General features: G+C 45.3%; 1 protein-coding gene across 1 annotated transcript in view; it reads right to left on the reverse strand.

The window, feature by feature from the left end:
* The window catches only part of LOC120050837 (striated muscle preferentially expressed protein kinase-like), a 63,853-nt gene that overhangs the window by 27,618 nt on the left and 14,549 nt on the right, over positions 1 to 21,686 (reverse strand). The window contains exons 2-15 of the mRNA XM_038997366.1: positions 14,719 to 14,826; positions 12,045 to 12,372; positions 9,705 to 10,631; positions 8,855 to 9,477; positions 8,580 to 8,726; positions 6,393 to 6,575; positions 3,193 to 3,377; positions 2,995 to 3,083; positions 2,720 to 2,895; positions 2,345 to 2,531; positions 1,388 to 1,461; positions 982 to 1,140; positions 640 to 829; positions 239 to 474 (exon numbers count right to left, since the gene is read on the reverse strand). Of these exons, the coding sequence (XP_038853294.1) occupies positions 239 to 474; positions 640 to 829; positions 982 to 1,140; positions 1,388 to 1,461; positions 2,345 to 2,531; positions 2,720 to 2,895; positions 2,995 to 3,083; positions 3,193 to 3,377; positions 6,393 to 6,575; positions 8,580 to 8,726; positions 8,855 to 9,477; positions 9,705 to 10,631; positions 12,045 to 12,372; positions 14,719 to 14,826 (3,612 nt within the window). The remainder of the gene's footprint in view (positions 1 to 238; positions 475 to 639; positions 830 to 981; positions 1,141 to 1,387; positions 1,462 to 2,344; positions 2,532 to 2,719; positions 2,896 to 2,994; positions 3,084 to 3,192; positions 3,378 to 6,392; positions 6,576 to 8,579; positions 8,727 to 8,854; positions 9,478 to 9,704; positions 10,632 to 12,044; positions 12,373 to 14,718; positions 14,827 to 21,686) is intronic.

The raw sequence follows: 21,686 nt of genomic DNA on the forward strand, positions 1-21,686 counted from the left end.
GTAGATGAGGGAGAGAGAGAGAGATAACTAATGTAGAGGAGGGAGAGAGAGAGAGAGATGACGCAGGTAGATGAGGGAGAGAGAGATGACTAATGTAGATGAGGGAGAGAGAGAGATGACTAATGTAGAGGAGGGAGAGAGAGAGATGACGCAAGTAGAGGAGGGATAGAAAGAATAAGAGTGAGAGCGAACGAGAGAGAGAGAGAGAGAGAGAAATAGAGAGAGATTGCTTCCTTACGCTGGGTCATCTTCCTGTCGTCTGTGCTGTGTATCTTCTTGCCGTTGTGGTACCAGGCGATGGTGGGGTAGGGCAGGCCCGCCACCTTACACTTTAGCACCGCCTCCTTCCCCTCGATCATCTCCAGGTCAGCCAGGGGCTTGACGAAGTCAGGCATGGTCCTCTGCTCCTGCTCCACCTCGCTCTCCAGAACCTCCGGCTCCTCAGCGATGGAAGGCATCTTCTCCAGCTTTGCCCTGGAGAGAAGAAGGAAGCAAATAGAATGAGAGACAGAAGGAAAGGGAAATACAGAAGAGAAGACAATGAAACACGCCTATTATTTGTTTTTAGATCACTGAGATGAGGAGAAGAAGCCACTTCAGACTAGTGGGATCACCCCACGTATATGGTTTCCCCCATACATGTGAGAAGAGATAGCGGGCCGCGGTTCCTGCATGTAGAGTTCGGCTGTGCACTCCGCCTTTCCGCGTGCGTTCTTAGCGACGGCTGTGTAGAAGCCCTCCGTGTCGCTGCTGACGTGGGTGATGACCAATGAGTAACGGCCTCCTTCCTGCAGGAGAAGCACATTCTCACTCTCCTCCACCGGGTTCTCTGGATGGAGATAAACACAATATGGTAGATTCATAAAGAGTCAACCAATGGGGTAACAAAGAGACATTACGAGCCATACTAGCCTACATTACCAATTTGCTGTCCATTCTGTACCAATAGGAAATACAGTACATTCTAAGAGAGATACTTACCGAAATGGTTCCAGGTAACGATGGGAGGTGGGGACCCGCTGACCTTGCAGTCAAAACGGGCGGTGCGACCCTCTATGACCTCCAGGATGTCCAGCTTGCGGGTGAACAGGGGCTCCCTGGAGGGAGTGACCTTTAGGTGGGCACTGGAGGTCAACTCCTCTGGAACAGGAAGGAAAATCACCAGCAATTGCATTAATGGTTTATAAGTAGTTTATAGACAATAAGTGATTTACAAATTATTTAAAAAATTATTTAACTCATTGGTTGAAATTGTGTGATCATCATTTTTCGTTCTTGCCAAATAGTGTGGCTGTATCATTACATTACTTACAACAGCAGCAATTCATTACTGCCGTATAAACCCATTATTTGGCAAGGAAGTTTTTTTTCTGGAGTTGTCATTTACCTTTGGCAGTGCTCAGCTTGCAGGTGTAGGTTCCACTGTCGTCTTCATGTAGTGAGTTTAACAGCAGCCGGCACCTGTAATAGAAATCCCCTCTGTCAGCTGCCTGGAGCTTATTACACGCTCCATGAGCTAACACTGCCTCATATCCACTTGTCTGGGCTGTTTCCTTCATTAGAAAAAGTGAATGTCCATTCACAGTTTGCTTATGGATGAAATGTTGTTGTATCAGAAATTGAATTTTGAAGGCCCCTTCCATACTGCTCTGACAAACCATCCAATCTACTCAGATCAGAGTGGATGAAGGAGAAAGGGGCATGGAAAGGAAATCACTTCAAAGATTTGAGGCACACCCTCTATCGCTCTCACCCATTCAATCAAGGGAAAGGCAAGGAATTCACTTAAAAGCATTGAGGCACCTTTCCCTTTCATAGTGTCTAGGCCAGGGCACTCCAACCCTGTTCCTGGAGAGTTACCCTCCTGTAGGGTTTCACTCCAACCCTGTTCCTGGAGAGCTACCCTCCTGTAGGGTTTCACTCCAACCCTGTTCCTGGAGAGCTACCCTCCTGTAGGGTTTCACTCCAATTCTGTTCCTGGAGAGTTACCCTCCTGTAGGGCTTCACTCCAACCCTGTTCCTGGAGAGCTACCCTCCTGTAGGGTTTCACTCCAACCCTGTTCCTGGAGAGCTACCCTCCTGTAGGGTTTCACTCCAACCCTGTTCCTGGAGAGCTTCCCTCCTGTAGGGTTTCACTCCAACCCTGTTCCTGGAGAGCTACCCTCCTGTAGGGTTTCACTCCAACCCTGTTCCTGGAGAGCTACCCCCCTGTAGGGTTTCACTCCAACCCCAGTTGTAACAAACCTGATGCAGCTTATCAACTAGCTACTTATTAGAATCAGGTGCGCTAGATTAGTGTTGGAACGATAGCAGGGTTGGAGAGCCTTGGTCTAGTCCTACCCACCTCTTCCCGTTAAAGGTCATCTTGCAGTTGAGCAGTGCCGGCTGAACCAGTTTCCCATTGGACAGCCAGTCTACTTCCACATCCAGAGGCCCGGTCATGTGACACTCAAACATGGCCGACTCTCCGGCCCTCACCGCCACGTCTCGCACCTCTCTGATGATGGCCATGGCTTCCTGTGCCGGGGAGGCTGGGGAAAAGACAGAGGAGAGACCAACACAGATCTGTTACTGTTGCAGCTAGAAACACAAGCATTTTTCTGCACCTGCGGTAACAATACACTTTGATTTGATTTTAAGCTTTTTCAAAATGCAGCTGGCACCAACCCAAATGGTCAGTCACTGACGCTGGTCTTGTGGATTTTGGAGTGATCTTTACCTTTGACCTCTAGTTTGCATTCGCTCTGCTTGGTTCCGTATTCGTTGATGATCTTGCAGGTGTAGAGTCCTGCATCAGATCTCTGTGCTGAAGTGATGATCATTTCACTGGTGCCGTCCTCTGTCTCACGCACAATGAATCTGCCATTGGTTTTTAGGGTCACTTTGTCCCTCAACCTAGGTGATAAAAACAGGTACATTCTGAGTTCTTGCAAAAGCAAACGAGAGAAAGACATGACAAACTGTACTGAAACACACTGAATACTGTATTCTTACCAGTACACCATAGGTTTAGGCTGTCCTCTGACTTTGACAGACATGGTAACCTCCTGTCCCTCTGTCACCCCGTGGTCATTCAGTGCTGCCTATCAAACCAAAAGACTAAGACTGTCTAAAAGCCGGTACATTGAATACTCAGTGGCGAGGGGAGAAATCCCCCTTAGACTATTGAGATGCCCCCTGAATCTTCTTTACCTGAAAGGAGGGAGGATCTTTGAAGAAGGCATATTTAGACTGTGGCCCCACCCCTCGTGAGGGTGGTTCTCCAATCTCCATGACCTCCTCCAGGGGGCTCAGGTACTCCTCGTCTGATTGGAGGGGACTCGTGACCTCCACCAGGGGCAAGCTGCTCGGCTTCCCACCATGCACCTGGGTCAGCTCTGGAGAAACAATATAATACTTGTTTACCATATAATGTATCATTTGAATGTATTTTAAGGATGTCCCCACCAGAGGATCCCGGTGGGAGGAACTATCAGAGGACGGGCTCATTGTAATGGTTGTAATGGAACGGTATCAAACACATCAAACATATGGAAACCACGTTTGACTCATCTGCATTCATTCCATTCCAGCCATTACAATGTGCCCATTCTCCTATAGCTCCTCCCACCAGCCTCCACTGGTCCCTACAAAATGGTGCCCTTTACAGTATCAAAATGAACAGAACAAGCGCATCGTCCTGTCTATGCAACACAGAGCGAGGCAGGGTAATAAAAATACATTTTGTAATATAGATCAAACATTACTCACAATAATTCCACAAAGACGTTTATGGACCAGCCCGATATGGCAACGTAGTTAACAAAATGGACGCATTGTAACTTGATAGTGTTTGTGAGGCATAAAACCCAGAGAATGTAGCAATAAGCATTAACTGAATTGCTAGAATATTCAAAATTAGCTTCCCAACAAGCAGCGTATGAGTTCTCCACTGTCTCCTGTTCTGCTTGTGTGTTGCTCTACTTGTATCACCATGGTGACAAGAGTGTTTGAAGAGATGAGCGATGGACACACACACACACACACACACACACACACACACACACACACACACACACACACACACACACACACACACACACACATTGCTGAGGGACCCTTTGAAGTGACCAGTGCTGGACAGATAATGGATTAATCCCTGAATCCCTGACCCAATCATTCTGCGAGACTAGCCCAGCGCCACAGGAGGACCACCAGCCTCTCCACAAGTCACAGTTAACTCAGCTCCACAGAGGAACCATAGTATTGTAGCAGCCACCTCTTTACAAAACCATGGGCTCCAGAATTCAATTTCACTGGCAAGATAAACAGACAATGTTCTGACAATCGAACGAGAACAATCGACAGAAGCTATAGATAAAATATGAAAGGTTTCTCTCCTGTTAGGAAAAAGAACAGGGTAGCTTAGTATATATAGAAACTGCTTGCTTCGAATGCTTGGCCATACACATGAAGAGATAAAGTGATCAACATCACAGAGACTAAAGCTAAACAAGGACGTCTGCAGAAAGAACAGAGGACATACAGGCATTCTAGATGTTTAGAGGTCGTAGAACCAGAAATGAATGAGTAAACAAGTGAAAACCCTTTGATGTTAAAATGTTCCAATTTCTTCTAACTATGACGAAGAAGTTTCAGATGTGGAGATCGAGGACTCACCTAAGAAGTTACATGTCTGAGTCGAGCCTGTGCACAGACAACCAGCACCAGCTTTCTTCCTGTAATGCTGCCAACGTCTACACAAATGCTGCATGAAGCAAGCCTTCCTAGCCTGCTGCTAATAATCTACCAATTCAATCTCATCCTCCTCTCCCTCTCTCCCTCACTTTCCTCCTTCTTCTTCAGCTCCAAATTCTCTTCTTCCTTCTCTCTGTCCTCCAGCAATATTACATCAACCCACATTCCCTGTAGCCTAAAGGCTTTGATACAAAAAATAATAATAATTATAAAATCAAGTCAGACTGCAATATTGCAGTATTTATGTGATTCATAAACACCAAAGACTTTTGGAAAGCATCTCATATTGTGGGTATATATTCAAGTTGCAAAAACTCAGCATTTGATGTACGTGGGTTAAATTGAGACGTTTAATACCCTGAATCTCCTCTAATACACTACCGTATAAATCCCAACTTGATGTGCCAAAATCCTCACCCACCCCACAGAACCATAGCAACATGACTCATAATCTCGTTGTGCATGAGTTTGGCAATCCCCCTGACTCTAGCATCTCAGGGTGGAATCATCACAGATAAAGAAAGGGTCTGTGACCGTAACATTAATCTCACACTGGGACATACAACAGACCGCCATTGAGAACAAGAGGCTGCTATAAATACCTAGTGGTAGCCTCCACTGGCCTAATATGGCCAAGCAGGCCTGGACGCTGAGCTGGTGCCAGAAAACTACAGCAGTAGCGTTCCCTCTGCTGGATAACACTGTGCAGAGACATTACAGGCCTGGATAAAGAGCTTGTGGCACATTCAAAGGAAGTTTAAATAGTTTGGCTTCCTCAAAAGATATGGAATAAGTGGCTCTAAGAGAGCGAGAGACATTTATGAGCATATTATATGTATATTGGATTGTCACAGAGATCTGTGTGTTTCTGTTTGAGGTAATAATTATATTATTGCAGCCATTACTCAAGTGACTGGAAAGGACTGTGGTTGCGTTTTGATTTGATGCAGGAGTGGTACTGTTTGTCTGCATTGAGAGCTGTGGTGTGATTTATCTTTTTATATAACCACAATTCAAACTATTGACTATTGACCGAACCAACAGACAGCTCAGCTAATAATACACAAACTAAAGTTTTATGTCCAAGAGGAATACTCATTCTGTTGACAAAGACTAATCCCCAGTTTTGAACATCCGCCTAACTGACTGAAACCCGGGGACCTTTAGTGACTGGCAGGCAAATCTTTGTTTTGAAATCCACCAGGGGACACAAAACGCCTTTCACAAATTATGAGTTGCCATGGCAACTATCTGTGAATGGAGCTTGGGCTTGGAATGGGATGCCCCTTTGTAGTTATGAAGACAAAATGTCAGAGCAGAGCTGGCAGGGGATTAGGATGGGGAGTTGTGGTGTTTGTGTGTGTGTGTGTGCATGCGTCTGTCTGTCTGTCTGTCTGTCTGTCTGTCTGTCTGTCTGTCTGTCTGTCTGTCTGTCTGTCTGTCTGTCTGTCTGTCTGTCTGTCTGTCTGTCTGTCTGTCTGTCTGTCTGTCTGTCTGTCTGTCTGTCTGTCTGTCTGTCTGTCTGTCTGTCTGTCTGTCTGTCTGTCTGTCTGTCTGTCTGTGCGTGCGTGTGTGTGTGCATCCCAGACATAAAAAATGGTGTGCCTTTGATTCCTAGAATGTATGGCCTTCTGTCTGTCTGTAACCCCGCTCACCTGGTTTGATGTAGAGCGTGGCGTTGCAGGATGCTTTCCCGGCCGCGTTGACAGCGGTGACGCAGTACGTCCCGGTGTCTCCAGACCTCATCTGGGTTATCAGTAGGGAGTGCTGCTCCCCCTCAGCCCTGACCACATGGGACGGGCTGCTCCTTATCAGAACATTACTCTTCTTCCAAGTCACTGCATTCCAAGGGGTCACACACAAAGATACATCTCAGACCACGCTCAGACAACTTAATCACAGTCCCTTCCCCTGTGTCTAGGTGCAGAATGATGTGTGGCCCTTAAGCACCAATCCAAGGTCAGTTTGACATACAGGAAATATTCAGACCCCTTCCCTTCGTCCAGACTTTCTGACATTACAGCCTTATTCTAAATTATATATATTTTTTTTACTCATCAATCTACACACAATACCCCATAATGAAAAAGCGAAAAGAGGTTTTTAGAAATTTTTGCAAATATATTGAAAATAAAAAACAGAAATATCTTATTTACATAAGTATTCAGACCGTTTGCTATGAGACTCGGAAATTAGCTCAGGTGCATCCCGTTTCCATTGATCATCATTGAGATGTTTCTGTAACTTGATTGTCCACCTGTGATAAATTCAATTGATTGGGCATGATTTGGAAAGGCACACACCTGTCTTTATAAGGTCCCACAGTTGACAGTGCATGTCAGAGCTAAAACCAAGCCATGAGGTCAAAGGGATTGTCTGTGGAGCTCCAAGGCAGGATTTTGTTGCGGTACAGATCTGGGGAAGGGCACCAAAACATTTCTGCAGCATTGAAGGTCCCCAAGAACACAGTGACCTACATTATTCTTCAATGGAAGAAGTTTGGAACCACCAAGACTCTTCCTAAAGCTGGCCGCCCGGCCAAACTGAGCAATCGGGGGAGAACGGCCTTGGTCAGGGAGGTGACCAAGAACCCGATGGTCACTCTGGCAGAGTTCCAGAGTTCCTCTGTGGAGATGGGAGAACCTTCCAGAAGGACAACCATCTCTACAGCACTCCAACAATCAGGCCTTTATGATAGAGTGGCCAGATGGAAGCCACTCCTCAGTAAAAGGCACATGACAGCCCGCTTGGAAAAAGCCACCTAAAGGACACTCAGACCATGAAAAACAAGATTCTCTGGTCTGATGAAACCAAGATTGAACTCTTTGGCCTGAATGCCAAGAGACACATTTGAAGGAAACCTGGCCCCATCCATACATGTACGGTGAAGCATGGTGGTGGCAGCATCATGCTGTGGGGATGATTTTCAGGTGCAGGAACAGGGAGACTAGTCAGGATCAAGGGAAAAATGAACAGAGCAAAATACAGAGAGATCCTTGGTGAAAACCTGCTCCAGAGCGCTCAGGACCTCAGACTGGGGCGAAGGTTCACCTTCCAACAGAACAGTGACCCTAAGCACACAGCCAAGACAATGCAGGAGTGGCTTCAGGACAAGTCTCTGAATGTCCTTGAGTGGCTCAGCCAGAGCCCAGACTTGAACCAAATCGAACATCTCTGGAGAGACCTGAAAATAGCTGTGCAGTGACTCTCCCCATCCAACCTGACAGAGCTTGAGAGGATCTGCAGAGAAGAATGGGAGGAACTCCCCAAATACAGGTGTGCCAAGCTTGTGTTGTCATTTTTTTAAATGTATTTTATTTCACCTTTATTTAACCAGGTAGGCCAGTTGAGAACAAGTTCTCATTTACAACTGTGACCTGGCCAAGATAAAGCAAAGCAGTGCTACACAAACAACACAGAGTTACACATGGAATAAACAAAATGTACAGTCAATAACACAATGGAAAAGTCTATATACAGTGTGTGCAAATTAAGTAAGATTAGTATATGGGGCTTACCCAAGAAGACTCAAAGCTGTAATCACAGCCAAAGGTGCTTCAACAAAGTACAGAGTAAATGTGATATTTTCGTTTAAAATTTGTAACAAATTTGCTAAAATTTCTAAAAACCAGTTTTTGCTTTGTCATTATGGGTTATTGTGTGTATTGTGTGAAAAAACTATTTAATCCAATAAGGCTGTAACGTAACAAAATGTGGAAAAAGTCAAGAGGTCTGAATACTTTCCGAAATCACTGTATTACCTCATCATGGTCCAAATGTGTTTGGGAAAGGCAAAAGCTGACCCCAAAGCTTTGCTTAACCTCTAACTGGAGATGACCTACCTGTTGGGAGGGGTTTGCCAGTGATGACACATTTGAGCAGGACCTCAGAGCCAGCGGTGGCGATGGTGTCCCCCAGGGGCCTCTCAAACGCTGGTTTCTCAGCTGGCCCCTCATCTGCCGACATGTAAGAGTCATCTGAATCGTCTCCTACTACAGAAAGGCAGGAGCTGTATTACTTTCCTTCTATACTGTAGATATTAATATATTTAGGACGGTAGCACATTAATGTCTGGCTGATGTGTCGCCCAGTGGATACCTGCAATTCAGTGTCCTACCTGTCTCAGGAGACATAGGCTGACTTTCCCAAGACTTTCCCGAGACTTTTCCCTTCTTCTGAGTCTTGGAAGCCCTGCCCTCCTTCTTCCCTGCTCTTCTCATCTTTTCTCTCTCTCTCTTCTCTCCTGCCTCCTCCTCTTCCATTTCCATGAGCTCGTCCTCAACCAGGATGGTAGGAATGGTCATCTTCAGCGCGGGAGACGTCCTCCCCGGCTCTCCCTTCCGTCTCTTCGTTAGAGGGCTGATGGAAGGGGTGGAGATGGGGGTGGGGGACAGCCGTGGGGGCTTGGGGGGATAGGCAGAGGCTGGCTCTTTGGCAGGGGTCGGTGATGGTCCTCTCTGCATGGTGGGGCTTGGAGACCTGGGGCTTGGAGACCTGGGGCTTGGAGGCCTGCGGTGGTGTAGAGGTTTCTCAAGCTCTTTCGGAGAGGAAGGCCCTTTGGGGTAGGTAGGCGGTGCTCTTTGTGCGGTAGGGGTTGGAGACCCGGGGTGGTCCATCCTGGGTGGAGGCTGCTCCAGCTCTTTATCTGCCAAAGGCCCTTTGAGTGTTGGAGATACAGGTGGTTGTTCCTCGGCCGTGTGTGGAGGCTTCGCCGCTGCAGGAGAGCTCCAAAGGCCTTCCCTGTGTCAAATGCATTATGTAATGTTGGCACAGAAAATAGAATAGAAAGGAATTATGTCATTTATATCTGTAATGTGTGTGTACATATATCACTATTGAGCTGTCAGAGTAGTGTGTACCAATGCACACAGGCACGTACACACACGTACACACACGTACACACATGTACACACAAATCGACCAACACAAAAACACACACACAATGTTAATGGATCATCTCAGCCTACCTGGTTGGGCTATTCCGCGTGACTCTTGATGAGGGTGATCGTCGTCCTGGTAACTGGTTAACCAGTACTGTCTCCATGGAAACAGAGCCTTTCCCCACACTTTTAGACTCAGACGGCTGAGCTGACGCTAAAGCTGAATCATGCTGCTCCCGTTGCGGAACATTCCTTTGATCTGTCAGAACCTTCTCATGGGATTGGGATGATTTTCGGGACGAAACACTCTCTTCAACGCTCTTCCCTAATAGTCCTCTCTCCTCCAGGACCTTCTCCCTCTCTTCCAGCTTCTTGACCACCTGAGGGGGAATGGGCTCCAGCTTGCCCACGGACTGTCTCTCCATCTGGGGCAACTGCTCGGTGGAGTAGGCCTTCTTCAGGTTGGGCCTCCCCACCAGCTTCTTGATCCTGGCCAGCTCCTCTGTGAACTTGTTCTGGAAGCTCTGGACCCTCTGCTGGTAGCTTGGTTTGTCCTCCAGAGACGAGGCCCTCTTCTTTCCGAACGTGGAGCGCCTCGAGGCCGCGGCATCCGGCTGGCTTGTCCCCTCCTCTTTGGAGACCCCCTCCAGATCGCAGGATGCCGCCCGGCCGAAAGAGCGCCCAGATCTGACCCCCGCACTCACCTCACTCACCTTTTGTTCAAACTCCTTGATCTTGTCAAAGATCTTGGGTGCGGCGCGGGCCAGTTTGGGTGTCTTGCCACCACTGCTGCCGCTGCTTGAAGTATGGGAGGAGGCTCCTGAAAACATCCCTGGGAGTTTGTTTTTGACCACAGCTCCTCCTAGGGAAGGGTCTTGGGTACTGTGTGAGGTGACACTGTTCTTATGGGAGCTGAGAGATGTTGTGGGTTGGGATACAGTTTGACTGGACTGGGGTGAGGCAGGACTGAAGGATGGACCTGTTTGGGTTTGGGGGAGAGAAGGAGATGGGATCCTGGAAGATGGAGGTTTTAGGGAAATGGAAAGTTAGACGTATAAAGAAGGGACAAGGAGAGGCCCAGGTTTTTGGAAGAGGAAGGAAAGCCATTGAATGTTTGTGTGCTCGGTAGAGGATATTTGTTTGAGAACGTTTGTTTGAATCTCGTGATCGTGTGTGTGTGTGTGTGTGTGTGTGTGTGTGTGTGTGTGTGTGTGTGTGTGTGTGTGTGTGTGTGTGTGTGTGTGTGTGTGTGTGTGTGTGTGTGTGTGTGTGTGTGTGTGTGTGTGTGTGTGTGTGTGTGTGTGTGTCTACGTAAATGAGTGTCCACTGCTTTATGAAATAGTAATACTGTTTATAGTCAATATAATTTGAGTATTGATTTCTCATCAGGACAGAGGTACCTTTCACAAATAAACAGAACATGGAATGGCCATAAATGAAGTGATTTTAGCACAGCTAACACTTAACTTATATGGACACAAATCTCAATACACTATAGAAGATAATGCATGGGTCTAACACAACATGTGTAGGAGCCAAATAGATCATATTGTATATTTGTATATTTCCAATTCATGATCCCTGTCCAGGCCAATGGAGAATACAGTTAAAAGTCATACAAGCTCCAAGGCCTACTGGGAGTGACTGGAATGGCAGCACACAGGCTTTTGCCCAGACCAGACCAGACCTGAATGGTCAATGTTATCATGTTGCAGCGACACGTAGAGAAATAATACGAGTCCTGTATGAATTAATCTAATACTATCTCTTCCAACATAACCAGGAAAGACCCCTATTCATCAACTATGAACACAATCACACATGCTTTGACACACACACACCTCTCATGTTAGCTGGACACACAGTCAATTTAGTTGTGATGAAACTAGCTGGCAAAGACATGCAGACAAACATCAGCTTTGATTCACACTTCCATTCATGCGTGTGACACCAACGCTATGAAGATATCCAGGATTATCTGACGGTAATGCTAGTAGAACACGGGAACAATCTGGTCAATATACATGGCATGCAGCAGAAACCGAGGGAAACCAAACACTTCAGTGGTACTTTTTGATATCATAATAAAATCGAACCAAGCTCAAGACAGAACTGAACACAGCTGGAAAATGTCATGGCATGAAGTCAAAGGAAGGTATGATTTAAAAAACTAAACAGAAATAATATACTATCGGAAGCAATGATGATTTGAAAAAAGCTAAAAGGCAAGGACACAAAAGGAAATTTAAAATACATTATCAATTCGATAGAAAATATGAAATCTTTGGGAATAAATGGATCTAGGAAAATCATGATGTGTAATATTTTGTGTTTGTTTTATCTGTTAAAGTTGGGAAATTGGTTTGGAGGCCACTCTTTTTCTAATCAGTGAAAATAAGAAGTTGTCCCTATAAAGGCATGGAAAACGTTCTTCCCCTGTAGAGGCTGAACATGCTTCCATAGTAGTCGCTTCCTACAGACACACTTTCCTCCGACCCCAGCATGGGTTGGTTAGTGCGAGCCAGGTTAGCGTGTGACGCCCGGATCAAGGGCTCCACACCCAGGTGTCTGACTAGGGCCCCTGGCCCCCCATCGGTCCCGCCGCAGAGAGCTTGCCTGCCGGGGTGTGTTGGGTCCTGGGCCCCTGGGGGCCGCGAGCCCAAAGCCATGAGCTCCCTCTCCACCACTGGGTCATGGCCCCCAGGAAGGGTGGCCCTCCGGTCAGGGCTGGAGTCCATCATCCTACATCCTTCACCTGCAGGGACAGAGGACAGGGGTCAGGGGTCAGACTGGAGATGGAGACTTAGAGAAGAATGTGGATTAGAGAGAGAGAAATTAAGGTATAAAGGAGAGAGAGAGAGGGAGGAGAGAGAGGGGAGAAGAGAAGGAGAGAGCATGAGAGACAGGGAGAGGGAGCGAGAGAGAGAGCAAGGGAGAGAAAGAGAGAGACGGAGAGAGGAGATAGAGAGAGAGAGCGAGAGAGAGGGGGAGGGAGAGTTAAGACAAGCACTGGAGGAATGTCTAAACCAACAAAGATGATTGATTAAGTAGAGAGGCGGGAAAGAAGGAAATAAGCAAATGTGTTCCACCCCAAGCACTGAAACAACCCCCGAGCTCGATCAATCAGTGATTGACATTTTATCGAGTGGAGATGGAGACAGAAATGCATCAGCAGCTGAAAGAACTTGAAGTCAGCAGCTTCCTTTAACGACTAAACCCATTTATTGGGACAAGACTAGGAAACGAGGGAAAATAAGCAAGCAGCATCTCCCACGAGCACTGAGGATTCTAAACAGACTCAGCTCCACAGACAAAACACAAATTCAGATCTCTAAAAAGCTCAATATGAGCAAACTGTAGTAGATGGAGGATGGGGCCTACTGATAAAAGCACACAGCCTTCCAAAATCTTGCCATGCAGATCCTTAAAAGCCTCTCTGGCAGTGAGGTGGATTCCCTCTGGCAGTGCTTCTCCGGGCGCTCCGGGTGGAAGGAAGGGGAGTGGTCTACTAATCCTCCCACGCAGGTGTGGAACGGGACTTTTTTAAAATGGGTTTTCCATTTCCCATGACTCATTCTGATGCTAATGATGATGAAAGACATTATCCTCACACAACACCTTACTAACCACAAGCATCCTACATGTATGCATTATCGATTAACAAAAGGTTCTGTTAGAACCAATTAGGATTTTTATTTTTGGGGAAATGAATTAAATTAGCTGGTGGAATATAATTTACATGCATTAGCTACATTATTAGTGAAGATGATTTCTGTGCTGAGCTAAGGGACAGTTATTCGAGGAAATGCAATTTGCATTGTTATCTGGTTGATACTTGGTAATGTATTTCACATCTCACTGCAGGTGGGGCGATGAGTGAAAGCCAAGTCTTTGTGTTGGTTCCTTTGTATGAAAAGAACAAACACTGAATCCCTCCTCCACTCTCATTTGATAGCACCATTCTCTCTCTTCTTCTCTCCTCTTTCGGGAACGACGGCACTCTCGGTCTGTCAACACGAAACCTTCGAAAGTGCAAACAGTCTCTTTACAAGCGATCAAGGAGGACAGAATTGAAAACAGATTTGTGCTGCTAGAGGAGTGTATCCATATTCATGGTCTACATTTAGACAGGCTGGTGACCCCTGTTGTGAAGCATCTGCTTTGGTGGCACCGATGAGCACTGTGATACCCCCATAACAAATCACCATCAGTTCCCTATCAAATCCTGTTTCATCTATATTTCCATACACAAAGAGTTGGTGCTGCTAAGTAAAGGGGCGGCATAATGTGATGTTCACGATGGGGAAGTGCTCTGTTTTATGAAAGCCAGGGCTTTCTATCCAGACCATAACTCTGTAGGGTGGCAGTGACAGACAGACAGACAGACAGACAGACAGACAGACAGACAGACAGACAGACAGACAGACAGACAGACAGACAGACAGACAGACAGACAGACAGACAGACAGACAGACAGACAGACAGACAGACAGACAGACAGACAGACAGACAGACAGACAGACAGAGAGAGAGAGAGAGAGAACAGACAGACAGACAGACAGACAGACAGACAGACAGACAGACAGACAGACAGACAGACAGACAGACAGACAGACAGACAGACAGACAGACAGACAGACAGACAGACAGACAGACAGACAGACAGACAGACAGACAGACAGACAGACAGACAGACAGACAGAGAGAGAGAGAGAGAGAGAGAGAGAGAGAGAGAGAGAGAGAGAGAGAGAGAGAGAGAGAGAGAGAGAGAGAGAGAGAGAGAGAATGCAACGGCTCCAAGAGGTTACCTGGCAGCATGTAGGTCAGAATGTCACATTGTCACACCATTACATCATGGCGTGAAGGATTAAAGGAGTCTGTCACATCATATATACGTTTCATCCAACGAGTAGGGCTAATGCCAACATACACATAGTGCCATAACCGACAGTCACACTAAAGCCATGCAAACACATGCATTTACTTAGCGCCAGAAGAATTATGCTTACGTCTTAATCCCGGAAACCTGATTTACAGACTTGATTAAGGACGGGCCTTTAAATCACAGATCATGCTCAAGTTAATGAATTAAGTGAATTACCTGCAGGCACTCTACGGCCAGCCTTGTCCTGGTGCCGCCCGCCAGGTCCTTCCTTGGTTTCCATGGGTACCTGGGGCTCCGTGGCTTCATCCTCTGTGGTTTCAGAGTCTGACGGGAGGAAGATGAGGAAGAGGAGGGTGAGAAGAAACCGAGAGAGGAATAAAACAACAGCTGAGTCTGAGTCACGGTGACAAATGACACTTCATTTTCACTTAGCGACAGAGAGGATAATGGGCAATAGAGTTGAGCCTTGGCAGGTCTCCTTCAGAGGTAATACAAGGGGGAGTCACTGAACCGTGATATGAAGCCAGATGTGGCCTCTAGAAATACACCACTAGCCTGGTTGAAATACCTTTATAGAAACAACCTTCTAGACTGGATACCTGTCGGTTCTAACGAGGTATGTTACTGGTAATAGAGCAGGCTAGTGCTGAAACCAGACTAGCATCCATTCCATTCCAAACCCATTGGAAGTCTATTGACCCCTACAGAAGACAACGTCAGTAAGGACCATTATACCTCTTTTAACTGCAACAGTTTAACTTTAGCCCACTCATTTATGGTGAGTAATATACAGTACCGGTCAAAAGTTTGGACACACCTTCTCATTCAAGGGTTTTTCTTTATTTTTACTATTTTCTACATTGTAGAATAGTAGTGAAGACGTCAAAACTATGAAATAACACATGGAATCATGTAGTAACCAAAAAAGTGTTAAACAAATCAAAATATATTTTAGATTCTTCAAATTAGCGACCCTTTGCCTTGATGACAGCTTTGCACACTCTTAACATTCTCTCAACCAGCTTCATCTGGAATGCATTTCCAACGGTCTTGAAGGAGTTCCCACATATGCTGAGCACTTGTTGGATGCTTTTCCTTCACTCTGCAGTCCAACTCATCCCAAACCATCTCAATTGGGTTGAGGTTGGGTGATTGTGGAGGCCAGGTCATTTGATGTAGCACTCCATCACTCTCCTTCTTGGTTAAATAGCCCTTACACAGCCTGGAGGTATGTTGGGTCATTGTCCTGTTGAAAAACAAATGATAGTCCCACTAAGCTCAAACCAGATGCGATGGCGTATCGTTGCAGAATGCTGTGGTAGCCATGCTGGTTAAGTGTGCCTTGAATTCTAAGTAAATCACTGACAGTGTCACCAGCAAAGTACACCCACACCATCACACCTCCTCCTCCATGCTTCACGGTGGGAACCACATATGATGAGATCATCCGTTCACCTACTCGGCATTTCACAAAGGCATGGCGGTTGGAAACAAAAATAAAACATTTGGACTCATCAGACCAAAGGACAGATTTCCACCGGTCTAATGTCCATAGCTCATGTTTGTTGGCCCAAGCAAGTTTCTTCTTATTATTGGTGTCCTTTAGTATTGGTTTCTTTGCAGCAATTCAACCATGAAGGCCTGATTCACGCAGTCTCCTCTGAACAGTTGATGTTGAGATGTGTCTGTTACTTGAACTCTGTGAAGCATTTACTTGTGCTGAAATTTCTGGGGCTGGTAACTTTAATGAACTTATCCTCTGCAGCAGAGGTAACTCCGGGTCTTCTTTTCCTGTGGCGGTCCTCATGAGAGCCAGTTTCATCATAGCGCTTGATGGTTTAGGCGACTGCACTTTAATAAACTTGCAAAGTTCTTGAAATTTTCCGAATTGACTGTCCTTCATGTCTTAAAGTAATGATGGACTGTCGTTTATTGCTTATTTTATTTTTTCTTGCCATAATATGGACTTGGTCTTTTACCAAATAGGGCTATGTTCTGTATACCCACCCTACCTTGTCACAACACAGCTGACATATATTTAGATTGTTTGGGTTATTCTACAATGTAGAAAATATTAAAAAATAAAGAAAAACCCTGGAATGAGTTGATGTGTCCAGACTTTTGACTTGCACTCTATCTCTTTAATAGACATAAGCACCCAATAAGTACTGTAACTGTGGCCTTTGATTTGGAGGCCTTGTGCAAATCATCTCAAAGGAGAGAAGTCGATTCAGCGACCTTTGATGAGATCAATAGAGATGTTACAAAGAAGCTGACATTTCTAGGGAAGATGTTAAGAAAAAACATGAACCACTTAAGAGACTTAAAAGGACATTATTAATGGGTGAAACACTAGAAGAAACTGGGACATGGTCAGAACTAAATGGTGTATAGTGCAAAACCCTGTGGAAATGTTTGGAATAGAGCAATAGACATATTCAAGAGACAGAGAAATCAAATAGATGGAAAATGGTAAATAAAGAAAGGGAAGAGGAAATGAGTCCAGGCAAACATGGGAGGACCTCATTCACAACAGTATCTTGGCTTTTAGACGTAACAAGAATCTACATAAAGTCCCCTAGGGCCTTAGCACATTGATATGGCAAATCAATAATAACAACAGAGAGAGAGAGAGAGAGAGAGAGAGAGAGAGAGAGAGAGAGAGAGAGAGAGAGAGAGAGAGAGAGAGAGAGAGAGAGAGAACGGACAGATGACAACGAGAGCGCGAGAGAAAACAAGACTGGTTTACCATAGCTTTGCTTTCGGCAGGAGCGGAAAACTTCGCTTCCATAGTGGCAGGAAGAGAGGGCAGACGGGAGAGCACAGTTACTATAGAAACCACCATCTCTCTCACCCACACGACCAATCGGCTCCATACCCATTAGAGTCTAAAATCACCAGCCCAACTGCCAACCCTGACACATACGCTTAGATAGCCTACTGCTGGAGCTTGCTGAGGAAGAGGCAAGCAAATGGGTTATGCCTCATTTCACTGTCATGTTGCTTTGGATAACAGTATCTGCTAAATGACAGAAAAAGGGGTAAATGTGAAATAGACAATAACAGTGATCATACAGTTTTAACAGTCAATTTCCTTGTGTATTTGGGTTCACCCATCTGTACCAAGTGGGATGGGACTAAATAGCTGGACACACACTGTGCAAGGAATATCGACTCAGCAATATGAGAGGCTGTAATTCAAAATGTCTAGCTGCAATATACACCGTGGATTAGATGAACAGTTGGGTGGAAATATGATTTGGAAAAGGAGCTGTGAGCATTTCTGTTTGACTGAGATTCCAGATGTAATGCTAAACTAAGACCCTCAGAAATGATTCATTCTGTGATGTTATGCAGAGAGGCAACAATATGGGTACAAGAAAATTGCTTGTGGGGGCGGAGGAGAGGCATTCTGACAGCTAAATAATAAAAAAGCCCACTGTCTTTTTCCTAGCAGCAATTAAAACATGAAAAATGCATGAAATCTCTGTACTAAATCATTTTTTTTACCAAGGATCTTTTTTAATTCAGAAAGCGTTAAGTGGTTCTCAGATACAACAACAAGCTAAATATGCACAGTAAAACTCAGTTTCTGTGTAATAACTATGTATTAATAACTGTGTAATAACCATTATTAACTGTGTAATAACTATTATTAACTGTTTAATTACTAAGTAATAACTGTGTAATAACCATTATTAACCATGTAATTACTATTATTAACTGTGCAATTACTAAGTAATAACTGTGTAATAACTCATACAGAAAACACACCATGGGTGAACCTTCCAAACGTCTTGGTGGAGTGTCCGGTCCTCTGAAATAATAGAGAGATAGAGGGTTGCATGAGTCAAACCAGCAAAAAGTACAACAGTCATGAAACTTAATGAGTTACTGAAACCAGAGGATTCCATTTTTGTCAGAATCCAAAAGAAAATGCCCAAACAAGAGAAGAAGCTCATATCTCAAACTGCATAATGTCCTGCATCCTACATCCTTATAACCTCATCTAAAACCCTACACACTGATAACTTGATAAGTCATTACTTCCAATGACTCCTAGAACCTTTGATGACTCCTATGACTCCTATGACCAACCATCGATCACGACCTTGAAGAGCTCACAGAGAGCTCAATGGAATGACTCATTACAGTACAGAGACACAGAAAACCCTGAAGTCAGAGAAAAGTAATGATTCAACTGCTAGATCAATCAGGCTGCTCTGCTCTCTAAGTACCATGCCTACTGCTATTTGCCAGCCAGAGCCTGTTGATGAAGTGTTGCCTGGTGGCCACAGTGAGACAAAAAACAACCGAAGCAACTAGAAGCGTCCGTTGTCAATCTCCTGTTCCTGATTATGGGGAACTCTGGGCAATCATATCAACACATACAGATGTAGGATCTTCATTTGAGCCAGTTTGCTACAGCAGGAAAATAATCCTGCAGCAACAGGAAATGTGAATTATTATGTGGATTATAGTATTAATATTAATTATAATGTTAATATTATTATATTAATGGACATTTTTTGTAGGGGTAGATACATGTTTCATTAGGGCTAAATCTGACATTTGAAAGGGGAAATTACAAACTTTAGAAGTCTTTTTAAAACTTGAATAGACCACAAGTTTGCATCTCAGCAACAAAAGAGTGATCAAATTAAGATGCTACATCTGTAGTAGGCAGAACCAGGCACAAACTGCATTTCTGCACAGTAAAGGTTTCTGGCTTGGCAAGGCTAGGTAATCACTAGGCACCATAGTTTCCTCAAAGCTCTAGAGTGTTTATGCCAGAGTTTGGAGAGGATATTTCACAAGGTTTATATGGTTATTTCTGAATATCGATTGTGTCGTACATACTGTACCACATAATTGTACTTGGTCATCTGGTGCTACATATCAGTTGTCTGCACTGTGGCCCAGTGACACACTTTTCTATTCTCCACAGATCACATTTGGGATAAACCCAATGTCAAATCCAAAATATCAGACATTCTCTGCCAGGATACATGTTGTAGGGTACACATATGCTAATTCGAATAAAATGTCTTACAAATGGAACATTTATAATATAAATGGAGAAAGAAAATTGGACCGTGAATTTGTCCGAAAGCTGATTTTCAACCCAGCTCCCAAAGGCATCTTCCCACCAGCCAACAGAATTGGACATTGACCCCCAGGGTGGCATTCTTTGTTACCGTGTCATGTGGAACTGTAAAGCCATACCCTCTGTGCCACAGAGGCCACTAGAACCCAGAGGACACTGAGGACATTCCACACAGAGAGCTATACCATGCAAAACCTACTGTACAGACCTGGATTTACTAACCTATAGCAACAATGCTCTGTGTTTACTGGTAAAATGGTAAAAGGGTGGGGCAACAAAGTATGTATCTTTCTCTTGGTTCTAGTAATCTATCACAAAGCCATTACAGCTCTTTAGTACTCCATGAGAAAACGGCTTAGAAAAGAGCATGCACTAACTGTAACCAAGCAACTTTGTGTCTGAAAGGTAGAGACTCACCTGGAACCTCTTCTTGGACCAGATTTTCTTCATGTCTAGAAGTAGTGCCTCTGTATCTCTCTTACTCTCTCTCTTTCTCTCTCTCGATGCCCTCCTCTGGGTTGCAGATTACCTGTGGCACTTGCTCAGCAAAACATCACTGCTGTGATCCTACCCAAATGGAGTGTGGGCCAACCACAATAATTCTCACACAAACCATGTAAATAGATTGAGCTCTCTTCACACGCGTGGGTGTTTATAATCCTCTGGTCTGGATGAGAGGAGGAACGTTCGGGGATTACAATCCACAAAATCCAGGTGTCTTTGTGTGAGAGTGAGAGTGTTTATCCGCCAAGGTGAGCAGCATCACTCTGACGTAGCAGACTATGCTCTGACTCCTGCCGGAGGAGAAAATGTTCAGCCGAACACTGACACAAGCCGAGCCGGTCTCCATCCCCTCCAGCCCATCCCTCCCTCCTTCAACCAAGCCCCTCCTCGGAGCAACAGCAGCCAGCCAGAGAGGAACAGATTGAGACCCCAACCCGTGAGGACAACAGTGGAGAGGTGTGATCCGGAGGAAGGAAAACGACCTGCTCCTCTAAAGCATCCTCTCTGTCTCCTCTCTCACAGCAACAGCAGCAGCAGGAGGAATGAGAGGAGAGGAGAGATAGCCGCCAATAATGAGAGAGAGAGAGAGAGAGAGAGAGAGAGAGAGAGAGAGAGAGAGAGAGAGAGAGAGAGAGAGAGAGAGAGAGAGAGCAGACAAAGAGAGAGCAGAGGGGAGGCACAGAGGGAGCAGGAGAGAGAGGAGAGGGTAGAGAGAAAGACAGACCAATAGAGATGGAGGGAGAATAGAAAGTGGGAAATAGAATCAGACAGAGTTCCCTCCGTTCTGTTGACATCATAAACCCACAGTTGAAGTGTGCCCCGCTTCCTCCCCAAAATCCAAATCTTTAATCCAAACTGCCTCTTTTTTGGGGATCCCTCTCTCCTCTCCTCCTCTGCTTTATTCTCTTCAGCTCCAGTATCTTCACAGAGGAGAGGAAGAATGCAGCCTCCCCACCCCCAGGGCATCAATTATACATTCATAGTCCATGTCTGTGACGTTCGACTAAATCTGACTTCACGCTAAATAGCAATCAGTTATTTGCACCAGTGAACAGAGCAGAATTGCCCCTCTCCATTTCTCTCGCTCTGCTTCAGCTCTGTCCCCAACACTACAAATGGCGTAGATAGATTAGGTTGATGGCTAGCTGGTGCAACATACAAGCTGTGCACGCCATAGTCTCTGACATATACACAAATCAATAGGAACAACAAACACCATGGATACATTCACCGTACAGTTGACATCAACAATAGGTTGTGCGTTTGTCTTTGTGGTGTTTTATACACAGTGTATCTCTCTCACTACGTTAGTGCAGGGTTTCCCAAACTCGGTCCTGGGCCCCACCTGGGTGCACGTTTTGGTTTTTGCCCTAGCACTACAAAACGTGCACCCAGGGGGGGCCCAGGACCGAGTTTGGGAAACCCTGTGTTAGTGTGTCAGTAGGTCAGAGTGTGTGAGGGAAATGGAGTCTTAACCATCAATAAATGATGTGGGAAAAGATGATGATGTCTTTCTACCCCGCCTCCCCGTTCTACGGTTCTCACAGGAATAATCATCAACTAGAAATAACAG

Source organism: Salvelinus namaycush, chromosome 7, assembly GCF_016432855.1.
Source record: "Salvelinus namaycush isolate Seneca chromosome 7, SaNama_1.0, whole genome shotgun sequence".
Taxonomy (NCBI): Eukaryota; Metazoa; Chordata; class Actinopteri; order Salmoniformes; family Salmonidae; genus Salvelinus; species Salvelinus namaycush.